We start from the raw sequence: 23,536 nt of genomic DNA, 5'->3' as shown, positions 1-23,536 counted from the left end.
TCATTTTAACTGTGTTTGCTTTCCATAAAATATCTTTTTTTTTTTACTATACACATTAAAAAGTAATTCTAAAAGGTTTCAGAGTTCAAAAGTGTGTAGGACAATGCTATAGTCTGTTTTTAACAGCTATTGACCCCTCACAGCCCCAGTGTGGCAGTGCCATTTAAGCTGCTGCCTGCCATAAAGAGGTCAAAGGTCAAAGGTCAAGTTCAGAGACAGCGCAAGACACTTTACTAAGTGTTAATCAGTACTTCCACATCCATTTTAAAGTCTCTAAAACACATGAGCTGTTGCCAGTTGTACGTTTATTGCCGCTTGTCGTTTTGCTAGACATTTTATGTTTTAAAAGCGTCTCATTAATATTTTTTTGCTTAAATATTGGAGCAGTATAAAATGTAGCTCGTATAATAAAATACCATAGAGCAGATCAGTCAAACCACGGGCTGAGTGATAAAACAGCCCGCTGCAGTGGCGAGAACACGGCGCTGGACGATGAGGGTTTAATCTCGTGATCTGCACCGACCCCTGGCGGTTAGAGTCTGATACTGCAAATGTGCGCTTTATAAACCGGCGCGCGCGTGAGGCAGCTGCGGCGCATGTGGCACGCGGGGCTCCTCGTGAGGGTTTGTCCCCCACAAATACGATGGTAACAAATGCGTGTCAAAATATTACAAATGCAGCCTTCAAAGACGTGTTGAGTTTTACATTTGAGCCCGATCGGTTTCTATATTTAACGGCGTCCAACTGCCAATTTTTAGCCTAATGATCGTTTCAATTTCATTTTTTTAATCGTTGATCTTTTTTTTTTTTTTTTAATGAATGATATAGGTTACTAAAAACAAGAAAGAAAAAACAACATAGAACTACATAACATAGCAAAAGACGTAGGCCCTAAATAGCCCATGGGTTTGATAATTAACCTCATGCGAAGTCTATTCATGTTTTATGGTAAAAATAAATAAATAAATAAAAATACGTATAGTCAGTTTTGACCCTGTGATTTAAAAAGGCTACTTGTATGACATGATCCACTGGATTTATAAATTTAGTTTGATACGCCAGACCGTGCCAAATTGAGCACAGCAGCACGATTACGCACATGTCGTATTTCCAAACGTGAAAAATAATAGGCCTAGACAAAATGAAGAGGAGACGTGAGTTGAGTTAAGCTGAACAAGTGCTTTTATTGGTTTGAGAGAACGCTTATGGAATGGAGTGTATTATCTTTTATCATTACATGTGATGAACAATAAACATACAACATCATTTTGGCCTCTTTGCCACAGAACGGAATTCTCTCAACACCACCAGCCACGTCAAACACTCGCACATACACACGCACACAGATAACATAAGCTGGGGACATTTGGGAACCCCACAGGGCACTTCAGCTGCTGGTTTAGGCCTGCATCTCTCCAATTCATATATTTTATGCTACAATGTGGTTAATAAGGCCATACCCAGACCTGCAGTTCCATATGTGGCTTCCAAAAAGTAGAATGAATTTCCATTAAAACTAAACGTCTGTCTGTGATAGCTTGTTACTGTAGACATGTTCACATGAAAGGGATGCAGGAGGTGTCATTTTACCCAGAAAGTTAAAAGTTGAAATATACAATACACACTGTTCATTCGGCTCATAGTGAGACAATTTGTGGGTACTTTTGTTTTGGCAGGTTTTGTGGCAACAGGTTGACAACAAAGACTATGGTGACAGAGCACACAGTCACAAAAAAGCTTGGTTTTGTATGTACAGCAGCAAAAACATTGTGTAGCATTTCATTTGTTAAGTATGGACTTCCCCTCCCATTTGCTTCCAGAATATAACTAAAAATAACCATTGAGTGTTTTGCCAAGTGAGCGTACAAAGCATGTGTAATCATGTATTTTTCAACTGTGACAAGAGAAGCTACAACCAGTAAAGCAGTGCAGCATGTGAACCAACTAACCACTGATTTTGCGAGACGAATGGGGAAAAAAAACATTCACATCAAGTCAAGACATTACAACCATTAACAAAAAAAATAAAGAAATGTACGGCTGCATTTGTTGTCAGCCAGCTAAAAGAAATGGCAACAAATCCCTTAAAATGGTTAGTTTGGAAAATACAAACACAGTAAAAAATAAAATAAAGTAAAACAACTACAACACTCACACTCCACAAGTTCAGACAAAGGCAGGACTAGCATCAACAAAACATGATTAATAATATTAATATGTCTTGACCGGGGGGCCTCAACACATTTAATATTTCAATTTTACAAGCCGCCAATCTCCAAAAAGCTATTTGTTTTAACAATCATTATCAGTATGGTATTATTCTACTGACACGACAACAAATATACATAGGAGCAAAAGAACGAAAACGGCACAAAAAGGGAAAAAAAAGAGAAAACTTTAAAAATAACATTTATCTTTGTTTTAAAAAAAGAAGTAGAAAATTAAATAATTTTGGAGTATAAAGGCACACATGTTGCACAGTGTATACAATGAAAACAGTTATTTAAAGCGTGGTATAGAGAATAATTAACAACACGTGGACATCTGAACAACAACCAGAAATAGGGCAAAAAGCACATGCATTTTTTAATATTTTTTTGTTTTGTTTACACCTATATTAAGCTGTAAAAATTCAAACTTCATTGAACACAGCACAAACACTCATCCAGAAAAGTGGCTCCTTTTTAAATAGAATTATATTAATGACCAATGTAAAAATATAAATGTGAATATATTTTTTATACATCTAAACATATTATAATGGAAGCTTTTTGAATAAACAGTCAATGAAAAGTGATTATTTGTTTTAGTTGGTTATCGGGCATTGATACACAACATCAGTCACACACACTCACACAAGTATATTGCATTTCCCTTGTTAAGACCGTATCAACTCGTCAAGATCTTATTCGTAACATTTGGTTCCTTTTCCTATTGTGCAAAATATACATAAAATATAATGAACAGAAAAACACAGACATTTTACCATATAAATTCATTAACTGCCAAATTCCAAACACAGGTAAAACCACTGTAAAATGACATCAAAAACACACAATGAAAAAACAAGATGTGAGGTTAGAGAAGTTGACGGCGTTAGTAAATGACCTGCAAAGATTTTTAAAAACATTCCTCCTCCTCCATTTTGAACACTGACGCACACACCAACTAGAACTACCGTGTGTGTGCTGGTACGATGCCGGAGGTAAACTTCAGCCCTGAAATTACATGCATAGTCACCACAGCCTGGTGTCAAAGTCAAAAGGTTTTAAAGCAGGCTTGTAACGTAACAGTACTGTGCAAGTTTAGAGAGGTGTAAAATGCTCTGATGAAGACTGACTTTTAAAATAATTAGTAAAAGAAAAAAAAAAAAAGATTTTTTTTTGGTAAATTTAAAATGCATTACAATTTTACGTCTGTTTAAATTAATGCTTGAATGGATTTGAAACAATTTTGAATAGTGTAATATTTTTTATTTGTTTGAGTAATTTTCCACTCTTGTGAAAAATGTGTGTTTTGTGGGACAGTGAATCAATGGATTTTTTGCCTGTTATCTATTTTTTTTTTTTTTTTTTTTTTAAGATTTTGAGATCACTTGGAAATGTTGTAATAGATAAAGATAGATTTTTGTCATCTTTACTTTCATACACCTACTGTATATTTAATAGCCCTCTCTTGACTTTTGCACAGTGCTGTTTTTCTAAGAGCTGTTTGCCTTTTTGTTGCAGCGCATGTAACAGAACAAGGACTCCTAACCTCTAACAACAAAAGAAAGTGCAAATGTTTGATTCGTAAGGTGCTGATGGCAAAAGAAAGAGCTGCTGATGATTGGATGAGGACTTAGCCACGGAAAGCCCTGGACATCTGCCACACAAAGGTTGGGTTTGACAACTACTGAACATCTGAGCACAACTAAAAGCGATCCCTCTTTGACTGATGTAAACATGTACTGTAAATCTTTAAACAATTTGTAAAACACGGTGCAAAAACAACAGGTGCAGCAAGTGCTTACAAATAAATTACAATTCGAGGAAAGATTATTGAAAGTGAATGTGGCAAGATGAATCCAGGCTCAATTACAAAAGTAAAGGTATAAATGGGAAGATTTGTTTTGGCTGAGCTCTTTGAGTATTTTTGGATTGGGGGAAGTGGCTGTTGGCCTATTGGAAGACTGCCTCCCTGAAACGAAGCGTTGCATTTCGTAAACGTTTTAAAATCACGCTCAAGCCACGTCTCACATGTGCGAAGCTCCCCTAAACAACCTCCCCTGAACGAACAGAAAAGCACATTAACATACTGTATAAACCATAAAACCAAGGGAACTGGATGTTACAAATTTAAAAAGCTACTATATTCCCACATAAACTGACAATTGCATACAAACGCATAAAAAATGCACAATGACTTGGACACTTGCTTGTAACACCCTTATTCTCCAAAGTAACATGAACAAACTTAACAGAGAGCAGGTTACATGTAAACTGATGATGGTTTTAGCTGCAGAGTGTGATATTCCTTTGAAAGGGACCAGACCACCAGGGAGGGGAGTGCATATCACAGTAAACCCACTGCCCTGCCAGTCTGCCCCCTCCCTGTGGCTCTGTGCACACAGAGGCTATGATAGGATGGTGGTGATGAAATCATAAAACCTCTTGGAGTACTGCTCAGGGTTCACTGTGGAAATCTCTGCTCCAGCCTGAACACAGACATAGGCACGGAAGTCAAGGAAACAGTCATAAGGGTCATATTATCTCACTTCTATAATATAATCCATAATTTCCTTTAGTCCTAATATACAAATATCCTGCCAGTTCTACACTCACGCAATCATATATATCATATAATCGTATTTACAGAGCTGTTAAAGTTTATTTCTTCAGTGCTGAAATCTAGTTAACAAAAAAAAAAAAGATTAAGTAATGTGCAGCTAAAATCAAATGATATTAAAGTCTGGTAATATTTCTTTATTGTTGCAAAGGCAATGTCTGAACCATCATGCAACCAAGTGAAAAGAAGTTACATAAAAGATTATTAATTATTAATTGGTGCATTTTTCACAGCAGCTTTTAGTTACTTACCCCGTGTTTGACAGTCTTTGCAGCGTGAGCGGCTTTCTTCTTGGCATCATAATGTTGTAGGATATCAATGATGGCCATGAAATAAATCTCCTTCCTGGGCGCGCCTGCTAAGCATGGGCAGAGTTAATGACAGTTTGTCCAGCAGAGGGAGCTGTTAGTATGAGAACGCTCCAGTTAACTAGTGTTATATAAACAGGTTCTTACTGTCAGTGCTTTTGATGGCATAAACATCTATGGCTGGGTCAAATTCTCCTGGCCCTAGTGGCTTGGTGCTGTCTAGAGTGTTACTGGGACTGTCTGGAGGGGTCCCGATACCTCCTCCATCACTCTCTCCCTCCTCCTCTGCCTCATTATCCTCACTCTCCACCTCCTCCTGCTCCGCACGCTCCACATCATGGATCCCCACCAGCAGACTGTAGTCCATGAGCTTCAGCTGGGCCAGGAACTGTGTTAGCAAACAGACAAACAAGCTAAAGTACAAAACAAACTGTTCCCATAGGAATACATAACACACAACACATCGCACCTCCACATCCTTCTTTAGCTTTTCCAGGAACATCTTCTTGTTTTCTCCATCAATGTAGATCTTCATACCATCATTGATGAAGTCATTGTCCTTGTAGGTGGGCAACTCCTTTGCCTGCCCATTAGTGTACAAAATTAGCACTCAAAAAAAATAAATTTGATACCACACAAACTAGAGCTGTGTATAGACAGCAACCATTATAAATTTATGCGATTCATGGATCAACATTTGAGCCCAATTTGAATAAAACAAACGACATCACTTTTCTGCCCCTAAATACAAAACTGACACATTTTTGTAAGTTTTCTTAATATTAAACAGTTCATCCTGAATCAAAGGCTTTAAAGGGTATTTCAAAATGCCCTGCTCGGTGTTGTTGTCTTGGCCAGATATATGAGCACGTTGAAACACCCCATTAGCAGAAATGTCTCTTACCTGTGGTTAGACAAGCCGTGTTCAGCCAAATATAATGAAGCTCATTTATCGCCCACAGGAAGTTAGACAACTACACAAAGCTCTAGTCCGAACTCAAGCTTCTTTGCCCACTGTACCGTACACTTCATGCAGCATGCTCAGTGTAAAGATCCGTCCAATGCATCATGTCTTACATAGCTGCTAAAGCTGTGCAAGCAGTTAATAATGCTAATGCTAAAGATGACTTTCTGTTTAGAGACACAGGCTCATAGCCATTAAAGATTACAGTTATGTTTCTGTTTCTATTCTGTTTTAAATGCATGTAACAGATCCATACACTATATATTGTGGTACAAAAAATATAAAACACATGAAATATTTTTGTCATTTGAGCTTAATGATTCCAAAAAGCATTGCAATTCATGGGGAACTGATCAAATATTTAAAACCTTGTAAACAAACAGCTCATATGCTGCTCATATGCTTTTTGAAACCATCTACTCCAGACTACTATTAGCACTAAAGCTCTAGTATATCTTAGGCTTACACTCCAGTAAAACTTTGTAGAAAAGGTCAAATGTTTTTGTAGTACATTTGTTCATGGCAGCACTAGCGACAGCCTATAAGAGAGATGTTACATGAGGTGGGACGGTGCCTGGTTTCAGGTCACTGAGGAACAAGAGGGGGTGAGGTAACGGGCAGCACTTTAGCCGCTACAGCGTTTCTATGGCAGCAGGACTCCACACACAGAGCCAACAGCACACACACAGACACACAACAGCAGACATCGGAGCACATATACAGACATAGATCTCCAGAAATGAGATGGCATTTATTTCAAACAAAAGAGCAACACAAAAATAAATGCAGCCCTGTCGACACTTCACCTGCTCCCACATGTCGCTCACATACATACGCGCAAACACACACGCACGTACACACGCACGTACACACACAAACAGTAACAGCATAACCGCTCGCATTCAGAGAGTCAGGTTATTCTCCTCTATTACAGATGCAGTGGGATGGGTTTGAGTGGAACAAACATGTAAAAATGTATCAGAAAGCTTGTCTTCATTGTGGTATGGAATCGCCTTTGATAGTGCGTGGCAAGTGGTTTGTTTCCCCCAGAAAATACAGTGTAATCCCAAAGACTTGTTTTTGTCTAAAAAATTATCAGAAGACAACCTGACAAATGTTCAACAGCAAGTATTAGGAAGTGTACTCGCTAAATAACACTTTAAAGCACTGACTTTAATAACCAAAAGTGTTAACTGTGGACTGTGAATAACAGTGCATCACCTTCTGGAAGATGTGAAAAGAAAATGATCTGTGCAGAAATCAAAAGAATTGGTTGAATAGATCATGCCTGATACGAGCCCTGGGTCCTTACATCTCTTACGTGTTTCATGGCGCAGTAAAAGCGCGTGGCAATCCGCAGTGTTTGCAGCCTTTGTTGAACGTTACCAGATTTGGGCCGCGGGGGCGCGTCCTCTGGTGGGGGCGGCTGCTAGGAGAGGAGGAGTTAGGGAGGGGCGCAGGAAAGGAGCAGAGGAGAGAAGAGAGGAGGCAGTTGGAAGTAAAGACAAACTGTGGTAAATGTAACTGGACAGTCCTCAGAGAGGAAAGCCTGCATTCCTGTTTAAGTACTTTAAAATATAATATATATAAGTGTGTACAATTCACATCTAATGCAGCCGCAATATCAGCCAGTGTCTCTGTATTTACAGTCAAGATCAAGGAAAACATTTGTCATTTTACTATTAAAATAATCTCTTGGCAGTTTCATGCACTATCTACAAAGGAAACATTTTTGCAAGGCAAGCAGGAGCTGAAAGGGAAAACAAGGAACAATTATTTTTGCTTTAAGTTTTGAAGTCAAAGTATAAGTTCAGTAATGGGATCTGAAACTGTGTCAATACCGCATGTGCATGGAACAAAGTTCTATTTTTGCTACAGACAACGTAAAGCTTCAATGCATTACATTCAGACAATTAAAGCCATTCAAAACAGTCATCAACAAAACATCACCTACAGAAAATAAACCTGGCTTTGAATACAAAACTGATCTGGGCTTTCATTATGATCTGAGAAGAAGGGTGCTGAATTGAAATATTTAGGGAGTAAATACTAGATACACAAATAAATGTTGAGTATTGGTGCAACAGAACAAAAATGGAGGAGAAGCTGGGACTGATACCAATCAGAAAAGTGCCTTAAAAGATGCATCATATATAAAACATGCGGGTGCATGCATGAGAGGGACAGGGCCATGCAATCAGGGAGGAACTGTCTTTATGTTTGTGTTAAATGTGCTTTATTACAGTGCACACTTCAGTCTGACAGGAACATACTTTAACATACTTAAGTTAAATCTCATTGTTGATACAAAACATCCCTGTACATGGCGTTGTAAATGCCTCCTTTGACCAGTAGCTGTGACTGTGGCTTTAGAGCCAAAAGCTGAGCCGCTGTCAGAAAGAGGTCACAGAGTCGGCTCACATGTGTGTGCTAAATCCTCTTCTGCTTTGTTTTCCACTCATCTCCTCTAATCCCAATCATGTTTAATGTCTTCAACCGTTTATAGTAGTCCATATTCTCCCTGAGAAGTCTCCCAAGCTCCAGTGCACGGTGCCCAAAATTCAAGCTCCTTGGACCTTGAGAAAGGCTGTAGCAGACATGTCAATCCAGCATCCACACATGGACATTGGAAACAGCAAGAACTTAGCATCAAAACTCACCATAAACAGAATGTGCCAAGACACTGCTAGTGTAACACTATTCAGATTATTAATGTAATAGAGGACAATGAAGTAGACACTGTCCCAGCAGCCAAAAACAGCCCACATTTCATCACAAACACTTTCCTCAACATTGAACAGAAAACTCCCGCACACATGCACACCAGCAGGGAACAGAGCCACATGTTACCAGCACATTTAAAACTGCTCCTCACTCAGTCCAACAGAAGCACCACTAAGGCAGAAGCAGGAGAGGGGCGGGACAAATGATGAAGAGAGTTATGAAGCTGCGTGCAGGAGGGAGAGAGGGAGGAGGGAGGAGGAAGGGAAGACGCGGAGTGAAGGCGCTAAATGAAAGAGATGGACACTGTCATCAACCCAGAGGCACGTCACTCTTATGTGTTGGAGTGAGACTGGGCAGCGACAGTGAGTCTAGAATCATTTGAACCACTCCAAACAGTTTGTTCTTTCTCTCATGCCCAAAGACGTTATATTTAACTTCATGTAATACAAAACTAGCCTGTATTAAGTCAAAATTTATAAGAGCACAAAGAGCCCTTCACCATTCAATTCAGAAAACAGCCATACCTTCTCCTTGTCACTGGCCTCTCGTGCCACAGTTGAACCCTGAAGAAAAATATTAAAATGTCATTATAGTGGGATACTTCAAAGCTCATTACACACTCTATATGCATCTATGATATATGCATCAAATTAAAAAAAAAAAAAAAACTTTATGCACCTATGATCAAATTAAATACAAAAATAGCATTAGTGTCCTACCTTGAGGTCATATTTCTTGTAGACAGAAAGGCGATGTGAGAAGACATTTCGCGTGACAATCATGTAGGTTTCATCTCCGTCGACTGTGATCCTGTACATCCCCAGAAACTGAGGCAGCAGCGTGTTGCCATGGCATTCAACGATAAACTATAAAAGAGCAATGCTTAACTTTAGCGATAACACAAGTACAGAAGTCTATTTGTGGCGGAGTTTCACCTGGTGGTACTTCTTGAGGATGTTGTGCATCTCAGCCACGTCTTCACTGCTGATGGTCTTGATGACATAGCGTTTGTCGTAGGATGTGTGGAAGCGGGCGCCGCTCCTACCCTGTGCCTCGCTGTTCAGAGGAGCACTACGGGTCAAAGAGTTCTGCATAGAGAGGAACAACAGCACAAATACATTATGATCACCAGGAGGAAGTACAGAATCAGATATACAAAGCTAGTGCTTTGTATATCTGATTCTGTTTAGAGGTTTAGTGTTAAAGGGATAGTTCGGATTTTTTTTTACATTAATCTGTATGGCATCCCCCTCATCAGTGTTGTGCATCCACACCGACTTACCCCCGAAAGCGTCCGGTGAGCCGAGATACTGGCCCGTTTTGGTGCTGAGGAAAGTAGTTCGGCAAGTTGTGTGGGGACTAATCCGTGTATCATTCGTTCATTTGTTTTTCAATATAAAACCAAAAATAAGAAAACGAAAAAACAACAGTTTTCTTCGTTATTTGTCTCCAAAACCAAAATGAAAAAATGGATAACGATTCGTTTTTTCAGTTTTCGATTTTGTGTTTAAATGAAGAATGGAAAAAATGGATAACAGCCGTTTCCCGTTTACGTGACTTCCATGACTGCGATGCCGGACTTTTGCACCGGGTACGGACTGAATTAGGACTGATCCAGGTCCGAGACCAGACCGGGACTAGAGCGGGACCAGAGCAGGACTGGGGCGGACTCCAAGCTTTGACTCTGAGCCTCCGCGGGGTCCAAGCTCCGGCCCTGCCGTGGGCTCTGAGCCTCCGCTCTGGTCTCGGTCTTGTCTCGGTCTTGTCTCTGTCTCAGGCCCGCTCTGGTCCCGGTCTGGTCCCGGACCTGGTCCATTTGAACCAAAAGCTCTTAATTCGGTTCGTTTTCGTTGGTGTGAAAGCGTCAGTTTGATGCTTTGCACCACCTCAGAACCAGCCGCGGTTCTTGAGCGCGGAGGACTGGAGCAGCCCGTCCGTACCTGTAGTCCACAAAACATTCTCACTTTCCCCGCACGGAACCAGCGCGGAGACGATGACACGGAACCGGTCAGACCGCTGGTCTCGGTCTCAGTCCCGCTCTGGTCCCGGTCTGTCCCGATCTGGTCTCGGTCTTGTCTCGGTCTCAGTCCCGCTCTAGTCTCGGTCTGGTCTCGGACCTGGATCAGTCCTAGTTCAGTCCGTACGCGGTGCAAAAGTTCGGCATCGCAGTCACTGAAGTCACATAAACGGGAAACGGCTGTTATCCATTTTTTCCATTCTTCATTTAAACACAAAATCGAAAACTGAAAAAACGAATCATTATCCGTTTTTTCATTTTGGTTTTGGAGACAAATAACGAAGAAAACTGTTGTTTTTTCGTTTTCTTATTTTTGGTTTTATATTGAAAAACGAATGAACGAATGATACATGGATTGGGGGACTTTATACTAAAGCGTTTTTCTTCTCAAAGCAATATTTGTTCAAAAGAGTGCTACATTTCCATCACAAAACCATCGTCGCCAAAAAAGTCAGATCTCATAATCGCTTGGCGCTATTTTCTCTCCGTACGTACCACTGCGCGCGGCCGCCAGGTGACAGCCGCGCACCGATCCATCACTTTCTTCAGTTGTTTACATGCGCAGACCGCCGCCACGCGAGAGAGCTAACGAGAGCTAGAGCCATAAGTATATAAGCCTGGTTCACTTTGTTTACTGCTCGGAATGTTAGCGACAACATGTCTGATTATGACACCAACAATAAAGACTTTGCCTTTACCACAAACCCAAGGGGAGATCTTTGTGAACACGAATATACTGATGCTGAATTTCACCAGACGGAGTTAGAACGGGCAGAGAGAGAGAGAGAAAAGACAGAGAAGTGGTACAAGTTGAAGCTGGAGCCGTGAGAGACCGAGTGAGCGACAATCACCATCACGTCATTTATAAACTCGTATACAGCGAACATAGAGCCTACACTGTGACTGAAGTATGGACTACTAACAGAAACAGAATCATTCACACGTCCACGTAGCTGCTGCCAACAGCGTACGCGACATTTACAATAGTAATAACAGTCGACTTATAAAGTTACGTTTTGTAGAAGCTTCACTGGTGATATGACACTGAGTGATTTACTGTACACAGAGTTACAGCTGATTCCTGAACCTGTTCTCTTGTAAACGTAGCGGCACTTCTTCGTTCTTACCTGGTTTGGTTTCCACATTGAAGCCAAAGGCAAGAAGCCAAAGTTTCCTCAGCGCAAAGTCCGTGACAGGAAAACAGTGAATATGCGTGGAGATTCAGCCAGATTTTTGTTGTTACAGCCTGGATAATCAAGAGTTCGCACCATTTTTTAGATATATTCATATGTATCTTATACAAGCTTATATACTTATGGCTCTAGCTCTCTCGTTAGCTCTCTCGCGTGGCGGCGGTCTGCGCATGTAAACACTGCCGAACAACTGAAGAAAGTGATGGATCCATGCGCGGCTGTCACCTGGCGGCCGCGCGCAGTGGTACGTACGGAGAGAAAATAGCGCCAAGCGATTATGAGATCTGACTTTTTTGGCGACGATGGTTTTGTGATGGAAATGTAGCACTCTTTTGAACAAATATTGCTTTGAGAAGAAAAACGCTTTAGTATACAGTCCCCACACAACTTGCCGAACTACTTTCCTCAGCACCAAAACGGGCCAGTATCTCGGCTCACCGGACGCTTTCGGGGGTAAGTCGGTGTGAATGCACAACACTGATGAGGGGGATGCCATACAGATTTATGTCAAAAAATCCGAACTATCCCTTTAATACATCATCTATGCCATCTATTGCACTGTCTCATGTTGTGGACACTTCTCCAGATCTTGGGCACAGTTCATAATAAGAAGAACCTAACTGATGGTTTGGTCCATTGTACAGAATTTAGGTTCATGTAGGAAACCAGAGAGGCCCCATCGGAATCAGAAATTAAGCAAAAGATGTGTCATTAAAATACAAACTTGTTATTTTTAAGCATTTTTCCAACCAGTTTGTTTGTGTTCAGGTCACAGCACACAGCCAATATATGAAGTTTGACTCATTACACATTAATCAATCAACAAATACATGTGGAATAATTGCTCATGTCAAAATTACACACATGATCATCCCGTCAATCAGGCAGTGTTCTAACATAACTTGAACCTTCTTATCAAGGTCAGACAGCCTTATGCTCCTCACTGTAACCATATGGGGATACGACCTTATGCCCAGAGTGTGTCCAGAGTGTACGCGCACACACGGACACACACACAGACACACACTGGACACATACTGGACACACACACAGACACACACTGGACACACGCACAGACACACACGGACAGCTGCTGCCCAGACCTTAGTTCCAGTTACACGATACATTGGCTAAACCCTAATTCTCCAGGAATGCCTCATGTCCTCTGCCCTTCTCTCAGTCTTAGTCAGTACTTTTTCACCTTAAGATGTGCTGGTAAATGCAGTTATAATTAGAGGTGGTAACATAGGGTCTACAGTGTTGTCGTTTAGATGGTATAAAAAGATTAGAGTACATGAAAACAATTGTGATATTTTTGCACTTTTGTGTTTCACAACTTTCAGATGGAATTTTGCAGCACGCCACCAGTGCCCAAGCTTACTTTTTCATTCACAGATGACACAAAAGCTTTATCATTACTTTATCAGAGCTATTTTTAGCTTAGTCTATACTGGGGCAAAAAATAACGGGTACAGCTCCTTTAAACTTCAGGCATCTTAAAATCATGCATATTTATGGTTTACATAAATACCACCTTTTTATATAATAAATAATATATATTGAGATGACAAAAACAAAAAAATTGTTAATAATGACTACTCCTAATCATATAAGTTATAAAAATGTGCGTCAAAATGGGCCAATTATAGTATGCGTGAGACTAACCACTTAGTAGTCACCACTGAAGTAATAGAAGGCTTATTGACAGGACGGGGACCGCTGAGGCACGCCTTTGAACTGGCCAAAAGTCTTAACACCACCAACTGCCTAGTGACTGCAGCCAGCCCACAGCTAATGTAAACAGGAGGACAGCTGCACTGAGCCCGGACACCATGACCTCCAAATCCTGCCCAGTCACTGCCCGTGCACACACCAGACATCCAAACACATGAATGGACCTTACGGAAAGTGGGAGGGGCCAGGGATATGGGCACACGGCTATAACATATCACAAGTAGATCTTTACGTAAAATCATCGTTTAAGTGAGGGGGGGGGACATACCGAGAAGTCCTGGTCGTCGATGCCAAAGCGCTCTCTGAGGTTTCGAAACACCAGGGGGCAGTATTCCTTGAACTTGAAATGGCTGGGCATATTCTCCCTGGATGAAAAGTAACATTAATAAGAAGAAAACAGACAGGACTGTACAGTGATTGACAAGTGATGTAGATAAGGAATTACAAATCGGGACAGAAGGCTTGTCACTTGTAACAAAAGTACAAGTAGGAATCTGAAAAAGTAGCGTTTTTAAAAGTATACAAAATTTATATGAAACCTGCCTGGATGACAAAGGGAATACACAGATGTAAGACCAAGGACATGGTAATATAAAGAAAGCTGAAAATTCACTGTCTAAATAAAGAGTGTTTTCAATTATCCTTGTGATCTTAGAGTTGGTATTGAGAGTATTAAATCTATGTCTTTGTATCAAAATCAGCAGAATGATGTTAAACTTGACTCACTTGTTGAAGAGGTGGTTGTCCACTTTAATCTTGGAAAAGGCCTTGAAGTCGTCGGGCATGAGCATAATAGGAATCTGGACATGGCTCAGTTCATTTATCTGTCAAAGGATGGAAAGAGAAATGTGGTTATAAAGATGTTTTTCAATAACACTTCCCAAGTAAAGTTTACATAGCTTAAAGGGCCAATATTACACTTTTTCTGATCTATGTTATATAATGTTGTTTCCTCATCAAAAACATACCCAGACTCCATACATCTTCACTAGAATCATTTGGTTAATATCAGCCCTACTCTGCTCTGGTAAACAAAAGATAAATGGTAGCTGTTAACTTGAAAAAAACTGCTTCATGACATCACAAGGTGAAACAGAGCATTTTGAACTTTGGAGATGTAGACAGATTAATAATAATAAAATTTAATAATATGTGTGAATGACACAAACACAACTCTATGTTTTTAATGAGGTAGCAACATAATCTAACATGACTTAAAGCTCCCAAGAGTCAATTTTGCGTCATATAGGACCTTTAACTTTATGACTCCTAATTGCCCTATAAAAATGTACCACCCTCTTTCTGTATAAACTTTGTAGAATGATTGACCTGTGTGTCCTGGTCTCCTGATGTGAACTGCTGAGGCTGTAGTTTAAACCTCCCATAGTTTAACAGCAGCAGACGCTTGACTCACACTCAGACAAATGTGAGCTGTTGTGTTTCTCTCTCCTGCAGGTCTCACGGAGCTATTATTAGACTTGAATTTGACAAAGGACAATAACAACGTAGGTGTAATCTGTGATGAGTATTCCCTTATCATTCAGTCTCATTTTACCTCGAAAAGTTTGACTAAAATTTCCCCAAATTAAAACTAAAACTGTTCTTGAACCCACTGGAGAGCTGTAGTTTTGGCCACTGCTGTCTAATCTACTCATTATAACTGGTAACAAGCTTTGCACAGAGCAGATTTATTTGTTTATTTTGGAGCAAATATATACGAGGAGTAAAGCTGGTTTGGGCTAACAGCTTGTGGAAGGGCTGTAGTCGACTAAAGATAGTCTTGGCCAACTAAAGATGTCCTGCCAGTTGGTTAGTCAACAAAAAATGGGCGTGGCAAAATATCTCCAAACTGTGTATCTCTATCTATCTGACCCAAACTGCACTCACTCGAAAAACAACTTTTTATACAGATAAGAGTACAAGAAAACACTGTATTTATGTTCAGATTAAATTTGTGAGTCACAAGTTTAATCTGCCATGTTTAAATAATAAATATAAATAGCCTACCCAAAATACCGAATATTCAGCAACTCACTAACTTCTCCTTTCTGCTGTTGCAAATTCTTATAATCTAAATAAAATAATTACTCAACTACAAGCTTTAGTCAACTAAGACACCATCAACTGATTAACTGACTAAACAACAAAAGGACTACAGCCCTACACTGTAGACTGAGTATTTTAGGGACAAGCTAATATCAAATATCACAATGAGAATAATATTTTTATTATTTGTGGGTTTTGGCGAACTGCATATTGATAAAATGTATATACAAACCGTAATGGAAATTAATATTTATTTGTAAATAAATAAGAGGGCTACAGCTTTCCCTTTCTATATTGCAAATGCCCAGAGCTTGATAGTTCCCATTTATCAGATGGTTGACAAAAGGGAAACAATGAAGACAGAAGAAATATTTACACAAATATGACTTAAAGAACAAGAGAGTGCCACCAAAAACTGTTGGTTTCAAACATGTTCAAAGACCACAGGTACAATGGGCTGAATGTAGCAGAGAAAGACAAAAGAAGGTCAGTTGCAGCGGCACAAACTGCAAGTCCACAGATGTGAGCGTTTCAGTGCAACGCTGCGACAGGCATTGACGTCACACCGATGCCACGGAGGCACAGATGCATGCTGGGAGTGCACTCCGGAGAGGAGATGTCACCTCATTAACAAAGCGGAGTTTCACACGAGGCCCCACACAATGTCTCGTCTTCACAAGCTGAGCGGCCGTGAGGGTAATTCAACCAGTCACCTCAGGCAAGAGCCACTGTAAGGGATGTCAAATTATACATATGTTTAACTAACTGCTACTGTAGGCTGCTTCTGTTCACCACATCACAAGTGCTATCAAATAACTATGGCAATGGGAGACTAGTTTGCAACACAAATTGAAAGTGACTGTTTTGAAAATATGTACAATTTGAAAAGTATAGAAAAGCTCGAAATAGCAAGATTAATCACAATCAAACTGAAATAGCAATTTAAATGGACGCAATTAGCAAATCGCAAAGACTGCAATAACTTTTGCGTAAACACTGTTCAATTTAGTTTAGATCTGTACACTCTCTTCTTCTGTGTAATTCTTAAATTAGTTTGACGGTTATTATTTCAGTCATTTTGTTAATTCATCTGGATGCGTTTAAAAAGTGAACTTTGAACAGAATGCTATTATTAAAACTGGCAAATGGCAAACGTAATTGTAATCTCAATGCTTGTCAGAAAAATAGCAATTGGACATTTTTTACAAATCATTCAGCCCTTAATATCTGATAAAAAATAAAACATGCACATGCAGGAAAATATATATAAAAGCCTGAATATATTAAAAAGCCTGAAGCTCAAAACATTAATATTTCTCATGGACTGTAAGAATGCCATTTGATTAATGTTACTGTCACGGTAATCACAAAGAACAGAAATTTATTTTTGAGAGAAGAACTCAAATATGCAGGGTTTGTGTGAATGAAATCCATGTATGTTTTTGACGAGGAAACAATATTATAACATAGATCAGAAAATTGCGTAATATACAGTATATCTGGCTTTAACAGTAAATCTTTGAGTCTTGGGGTGTCTTGAAAATCATCAAAAGATATTCTGTATTGTTAATCATATCAAGTACAACTGTCTATTTCTGCTTAATCAGCCAATATCCCTCTTCTCTATCAGTTTGCAGAGTTTTTGCAGCACCACTTCCTGTGTGTCTCCATGGCAACGTGCATTGGTTTTCCGGCCCGTAGTGAAGCATGTGCGCGCGGGAGCTGTGGACAGGAAGTAGAACGGGAGCGTGTGCAGTGTCAGCAGCAGAGGAGCATGGCTTAATGTGATCGGAGCCAACCAGATACAGACGGATGATGACAGCTCACACCACAGTCATGTAAAGTTACAGACTTCTGCCTCTGTGGTCTGGGTTTGGATCATACAGACAATTTATACCTCAATATTCACAGTTTTATGTGTTAGTTATTTAGTATAAGATATTGGTACCGTATCATATCAGTTATCGGCTTCTAAGATATTGGTTCAGTCAATATCCCATTTTGGTCTATGAATTGGTGAAATAAACCAATTTCCTAGAAAATGTTTGCCCAAAACACTTCGTAATATTAAAGTTGTATTTTCACAAAGTTGTCCTGTAGTTACTTTAAATTATATACAACAGTTACAAAACATATTTGAATAATTTTTTACCATGTTATGCTGTTTGTGTTTAAAAAAAAAACTAATTATAATTTCAGTCTCTGCCCTAGTATTAGTTAATGAATGAATGAATGAATTCTTCTTCTTATTAATTAATTATTATTTATTAATGGAGAACAGGGGCTCAGAGACTAAAGACGGTCCGCTGGTGGAGGCTGCAGTGGAGCGTGTGGATATTATCAAGAGGGTGGCGGTTGAACTGGACCCTGCAGATGTGGACACTCAAAGGTAGTGGTGCCTGGAGTGTCGGTCAAGACATTGCCGGTGGGTGGTGGGATCAGAGGGGACAGATGTTGCTGCAGGTTGGGTGGAGGTGGTTTCTGGAGCGTCAGTCAAGACCTCAGTGAACACAGGCAGAAAGAAGGTGATGGTGTTCAAGGTTTTGGTCAAAGCCAGTTCAGAGGAGATGGTGGTCAAGGAATTTGGGCTTGTGGAGGAAGGTGGGCTAGATGTTGTGGAGCTTAAACTGGGAGAGACAAAGGTGCTTGTGGTAGACGTATCTGTGGAGCTTGCACGTTTAGGTATTTTTGTAGTTGAATGTGTCAGTCTAGATGTCTTGAATTCCGTGGAGATGGTGGGTTCAGATGTAGTTGTAAAGGAGCTGGTGCTTGTGGTTTGGTGATGATGACCATGGTGATGATAGTTGATATTGGGTATAGGCAGATACTTAAAGCCAAAGTATTAAAATCATATCAGAGCAGAAAAAGATGCATTGTGCATCTCCATTTTCTATCAAAAAATTCTCCATGGCATGTTGCTGTCAGAGAAGCCTAGATTGCTGCACAGACTGAACCACAGAGCTTTTGGTTGATTGTGCATTTCCCCACTACACCAGTGCCTGACCACAGCTTCTCCACCCCTAACCTTATAACTGATGTTTACACAGCTCAACATCACCACAATTACCTTTTACACACCCTTTTACATGGCCAACAAATGTCACAAACTGTGGCATTACTTAAACCACTTGACCTTTAGCAGAGGCACTAGCTATATTATTCTGGCCTATTCACTACAAACAACAATACGCTCGGAAACAGCCACACATGACCCAAGTGCCTGGATGAATCATAGCCACGAATCAGGACAATACTGAGGGTGTGTAAAAACTTACTACAGGGGCATTTAAAGCAACACTGTGTAACTTTTTGGAGCTGGAATGTGATCTGAATGATTCCATGGAAAGCCAAAGTTAAAACCATATTTCATGGAGATGGATGAGTCTTATGCCATATTGTGGAATATTGTAGCCAAAGGAACAACATTTCCATGGAGAGTCTGTACTGTGGAGATGCTGGCCTGAGTAAGGATCCCTGTTTTTCCAATATTTTACAGTAAAATAAAAAAGTAAAAAATAAATAAATAAAACATTCTTATATTTTAGTCTATTTGGCTGAAAAGTTACACGGTGGGGCTTTAAGGTGGCAGCTAAAGCTAGTACAGGTATGAAAAAGCATTTAGCTGATGAGGCGTAATGGTGGTCAGGTGAAGGCCAGGTGCATGAGCTGTAACCTCATTTAGAAGAGGAGATGTGAGCTTAAGTGTCAACAGCTCTTATTGTGTTACTGCTGTAGAGACTTTGCAGAGAGGGAAGGGCATCTGTAATAAGAACACTGCAATCATACAAGTGCAGGAGCAGGAGCAGAGACAGATGGAAGGAGCTTCATTATGTTATCAAAGGGAGTTATGGAGTGTGAGCTCATGCTTCTATTTACAATAAAGGAATAGACTCACTCAGTGCTGGCTTATTAACATCATCATTTGTAACTATTACTCGCCCAAGTGTCCGCTTTATTGCCATGTTTATTTCTGTGTGGTATTTTAAGTTTTACACACTGCCACATATTCTGGATAACCGCTGACAAAACACATTCTTATCCTGAATCAATGTTGTAAATACATTTACAGTTGATGCTAGAAAATTTTGAGGAACAATATATGGGCAATATATTGTTACAGAAAATACAGCACCAAAATAACAATATAAAAGACAAGCAATTTCAAAAATATAATGTGTATTAAATAAAACGAACTAACTAAAAATCAGGAACAAAGAAACAGCTCCAGAGGACTAAATACAAATGTTTCTACACAGCTGTTGCCCTAAAGAAGAGAATTTAAAATAAAAATGAATTGAATGACACAATTTGCTCCATAAGGACAATGATACTAGATTAGTACATATTAAATATCAGGGGAGGTTGTACTTAAGACATGGTAGGAAATATACCTTAATATCAGCTATTGTCTCATCCCTACTGTGCATACAGACACAGATACTACTGTATATACAAAATAACAGTGACTGGTACCTGAAGACAGGCTTTAGTATATAATGGTAGTGTTCATATGCAGTCCTGTTGTGAATGAAGTCTGGCTATTAAAGGCTAGAGCAGCTCAGACTGACGGAGCATGAGCCGTATGACCTGCAGAGTCAAGCTGCTCAAAAACATGTTCCTCTGAGCAAGCAGAGGGAGACAAGAATATATCAGTAACCACAAATCACGTGTACCTGTAGTAGTGCAGTCATTGGGATATTTATAGACCATTCAAACCAGGTACTGCCACAGACAAGCAGTTATTCGGTTGAAGATGGGGGCTGGGCAGTTAATTGAGATTCAGTCATTTCAAATTGTCAGTGATCAGCTTGGATCATTTCAATTGAGAGGTCCACAGCCAACCCTCTATCAGTAAAAGTACTTGTGGTCTTAAGTATTTAGACTTTGGAGGAAGGAATGGCTATTTTTAGGTGTTTAATTAATGATCTCTATAGTTTATTTTCAGGGAAAAAATATAATTTTGATTGAAAATTGTGTTTGATCAATGAGGGGAAAAACGTCCTGGTTATTTAAATTTTTTATATGATAGCCTAGTACCTGCCCTAGATGAAAACACAATTTGACCAGAGAGAAGTTCCACACACTGAAGAAAGAGGAAGAAGCAGCATGCGCTATTTGTTAGTTTTTCATCAAAGATGCCTATACACTACAGGAGGAGAGAGAGGGCATCAGGAGCCGTGGTGGACAATATCCAATAATTGGCCCCACAAATGTAATATTGATTTAGTAAGAAAACATTGTGACAGACTCTTCTCCAATAGTGCAATCAGATCCCTCAGGACAAGAATAGACAAGCCGGGGCTACATTCTCTTCCTCTGAATTTACAGCTCAGCATATTCTTATCAAGGTGAAATAACTCCATTTTCATATATTTATTTGACATGTTTGACTCAGGGAAGCAGAAATACTAGTGTTTTAACGTAGGTTGTCAGTTTGTTTTACACTGTGCAATATAGCATATAACACCTTTTTGATCACAGTGGATTCATAACTATGTTTGACAGATAAACCTGCTTCTAAAACAGTTATTGACAGTAACCACATGACCTAGATCAGCAGATGTCTGTATGCTCTGGCCCAAAGACGACATGTAACAGATGTTTTTTGCATCATTATAAAAAAGATAAGTGTCCTTTGCAGAAGCTGGATGGACAGGGCTGCATTCTTGAGCTAACCCTCCATTGACTCCTGCAGGCGCTTGTTATTTACAGCTCAAACGGTTGGAGCTCTAGATTCTTGTACCTTTGCCACCATTAGAACCTTCAGACCATTTACAGTCCAGCCAAAGCCAAATTTAGAAAGTTAACAAGTTCATACAATTATAGCCAAGAGTAAGAGAAACTGACAGTAGAAATCTCACAAGTGCCTAAAGCATCAGAAATACATGATGTACTCAGAGTTGTGCAACTCCAGGAGTGTTTGAACCTGTAGAATGTAGTTACAAAAGAGAAGAGAAAGTGTAATGTGAAAGTGAGTGGAAACTCCTATATTATACAATAAAGAACCATGAAACAAATTGTAGGTACATTATTTTTGGTGGATTTTACAAAGTCGGCTGATGACTAGGCCCTATTTAATCATAACATTAACTAAAATCTGTCTTATGAGTCAAATGTTTCTTATAATTTGCTCCATAAGATCAGTTCAACTTTATAACCATAAAGCATCTAAAATAACCTTTTGTAATAGGAATGATACAGACTTAATAACAGTGTAATTATGTTTCCACTAGCTGACTCAGTGGCTTCACCACTCTTCTCTTGCACATATGACTGCAGTCGCAGTGATACTTAGCACAGGAAAGTAAAGCAGAACAGAGATAAGCCTTCTTGCATGGGAAGATGTGCTCTCTCATGACATGGAGCCCTTGGAGCTTATCCTGAGCACAACAGGAAACTGAGGAGCTGTCTCTGCTCAGCTCAACACACTGAAAAGGCTGCTCCACATAACCATAACTATAAGAATAGCATGGAGTTTATGCGAATGTGTGTTAATAAACAGAAGAGCAACAGATTAGACCACTTAACATTTGACGTTCCGGTCAGTAAAAGTGAGCCGCTAGACAGAGCCGTCATGTGTGATCTGTCAATCATCCGTGATAATAGAAAAAAGCGCAGTGGCAGGCCCTGGCTTACTGTGGTGCATTATAATGATGGAGTGCAGATAATCACAGAGGTATGACGGTGATAGCGCACAGATAATAACACACATAAAGGTGATATCTTACCGAGTGGTTGACTCCCCACATCAGCACGCTGAGCAGAGGGTCGCTGGCGCGGAAGAGCTTCACTTTCTGAGCAACGAAGTGTTTTTTCTTGGTCTTCGTTTTACTGGCAATGGTTGCTGCAATGCTGCTCGCCGATGCCATAGTTACAGAAGACAGTGACTAAACTCAATGTAAGAGCCAAGATAGTATTTCTCCAACGCAGTTCGCACTGACCACCAGCTCAAGACTGCGTTATAACCACGAACATTCAGCCTTCACGTAATTGGAGTGTCCCGGTTGTTTTCTTCATTCAGGCTTTGCTGTACAGGCCAGGCACGCTTGTAAATGATGTGAGAATAGTTTGAAGCTAACACTGCTGTTCTCCCTCGCCTGGCAGTCTGCCACTTCTCTCAGACCACATCATAAGTCACTTCTCTTCCTTCCTCGCCGCGGCAAGACTCACTGAACTGGCGTTAGCTTTAGCAACATAGCTAACAGTAACGATAATATAGTAAAAACGCTCAGTCGGCCGTGCTGGTTGTACGTGGGGTCCGTCTAATGATAAGCAAAAAAATATAGGTGGATTTCCACAAAAAGCTGCCAGGTCTGGTTAAATAAACATGTGATGATGCTCTGTGGTAAGAGACTTCTCTCCCGTAGCTAACCGTGAGTCCTCCCGACCTTCGCTAGCCGTCAGCTAACTCCACCGCACAAAGCAGCACAGGCTCCGTTCAGATGCTAGTCTTAGTTAGCATCAGATCCAGCGCACACTGAGCAGCTTATAACAAGCGACTTCTCCTGCAGGTTGTCCTCATTCGACAGAGATGAGTGGCCTGCCGTGCCCCGTCATGTCCCTGTTCTGTGGTATTAAACACGGAGGATGTGTAGAGTGTGAGCAGTGCCAGGCTCATGTGTGCCGCTGTCACTGACAGCTCGACAGAGGGGAGGTGACACCCATGGGTGACACACTGCGCTGATTCGCTGCGCCCTTCCTCCCCCCGCGGGGCGTGTGCTTT

At 40.3% G+C, this 23,536-nt stretch overlaps 1 protein-coding gene across 2 annotated transcripts; it reads right to left on the bottom strand.

The window, feature by feature from the left end:
• Positions 1 to 1,159: 1,159 nt before the first annotated feature.
• On the bottom strand, positions 1,160 to 23,466 carry pip4k2aa (phosphatidylinositol-5-phosphate 4-kinase, type II, alpha a). Of its 2 annotated transcripts, none has more exons than XM_020925517.2 (10): positions 22,542 to 23,466; positions 14,494 to 14,591; positions 14,036 to 14,132; positions 9,759 to 9,911; positions 9,543 to 9,689; positions 9,348 to 9,386; positions 5,605 to 5,718; positions 5,283 to 5,523; positions 5,079 to 5,182; positions 1,160 to 4,696 (listed from the first exon to the last, which is right to left on the bottom strand). In XM_020925517.2, exons 1-10 carry the CDS (start codon positions 22,680 to 22,682, stop codon positions 4,616 to 4,618), a joined length of 1,215 nt encoding a protein of 404 aa, XP_020781176.1. In that variant the 5' UTR covers positions 22,683 to 23,466; the 3' UTR covers positions 1,160 to 4,615. The 2 variants fall into 2 exon arrangements, with proteins under 2 accessions (XP_020781176.1, XP_020781175.1); XM_020925516.2 differs by having other exon boundaries at positions 5,079 to 5,185; positions 22,542 to 23,465.
• Between the last annotated feature and the right edge of the window lie 70 nt (positions 23,467 to 23,536).

This window comes from Boleophthalmus pectinirostris, unplaced genomic scaffold (genome assembly GCF_026225935.1).
Source record: "Boleophthalmus pectinirostris isolate CB_2022bp ecotype Guang Dong unplaced genomic scaffold, ASM2622593v1 HiC_scaffold_15, whole genome shotgun sequence".
Taxonomy (NCBI): Eukaryota; Metazoa; Chordata; class Actinopteri; order Gobiiformes; family Gobiidae; genus Boleophthalmus; species Boleophthalmus pectinirostris.
This window is presented reverse-complemented; position numbering and strand designations above follow the sequence as displayed.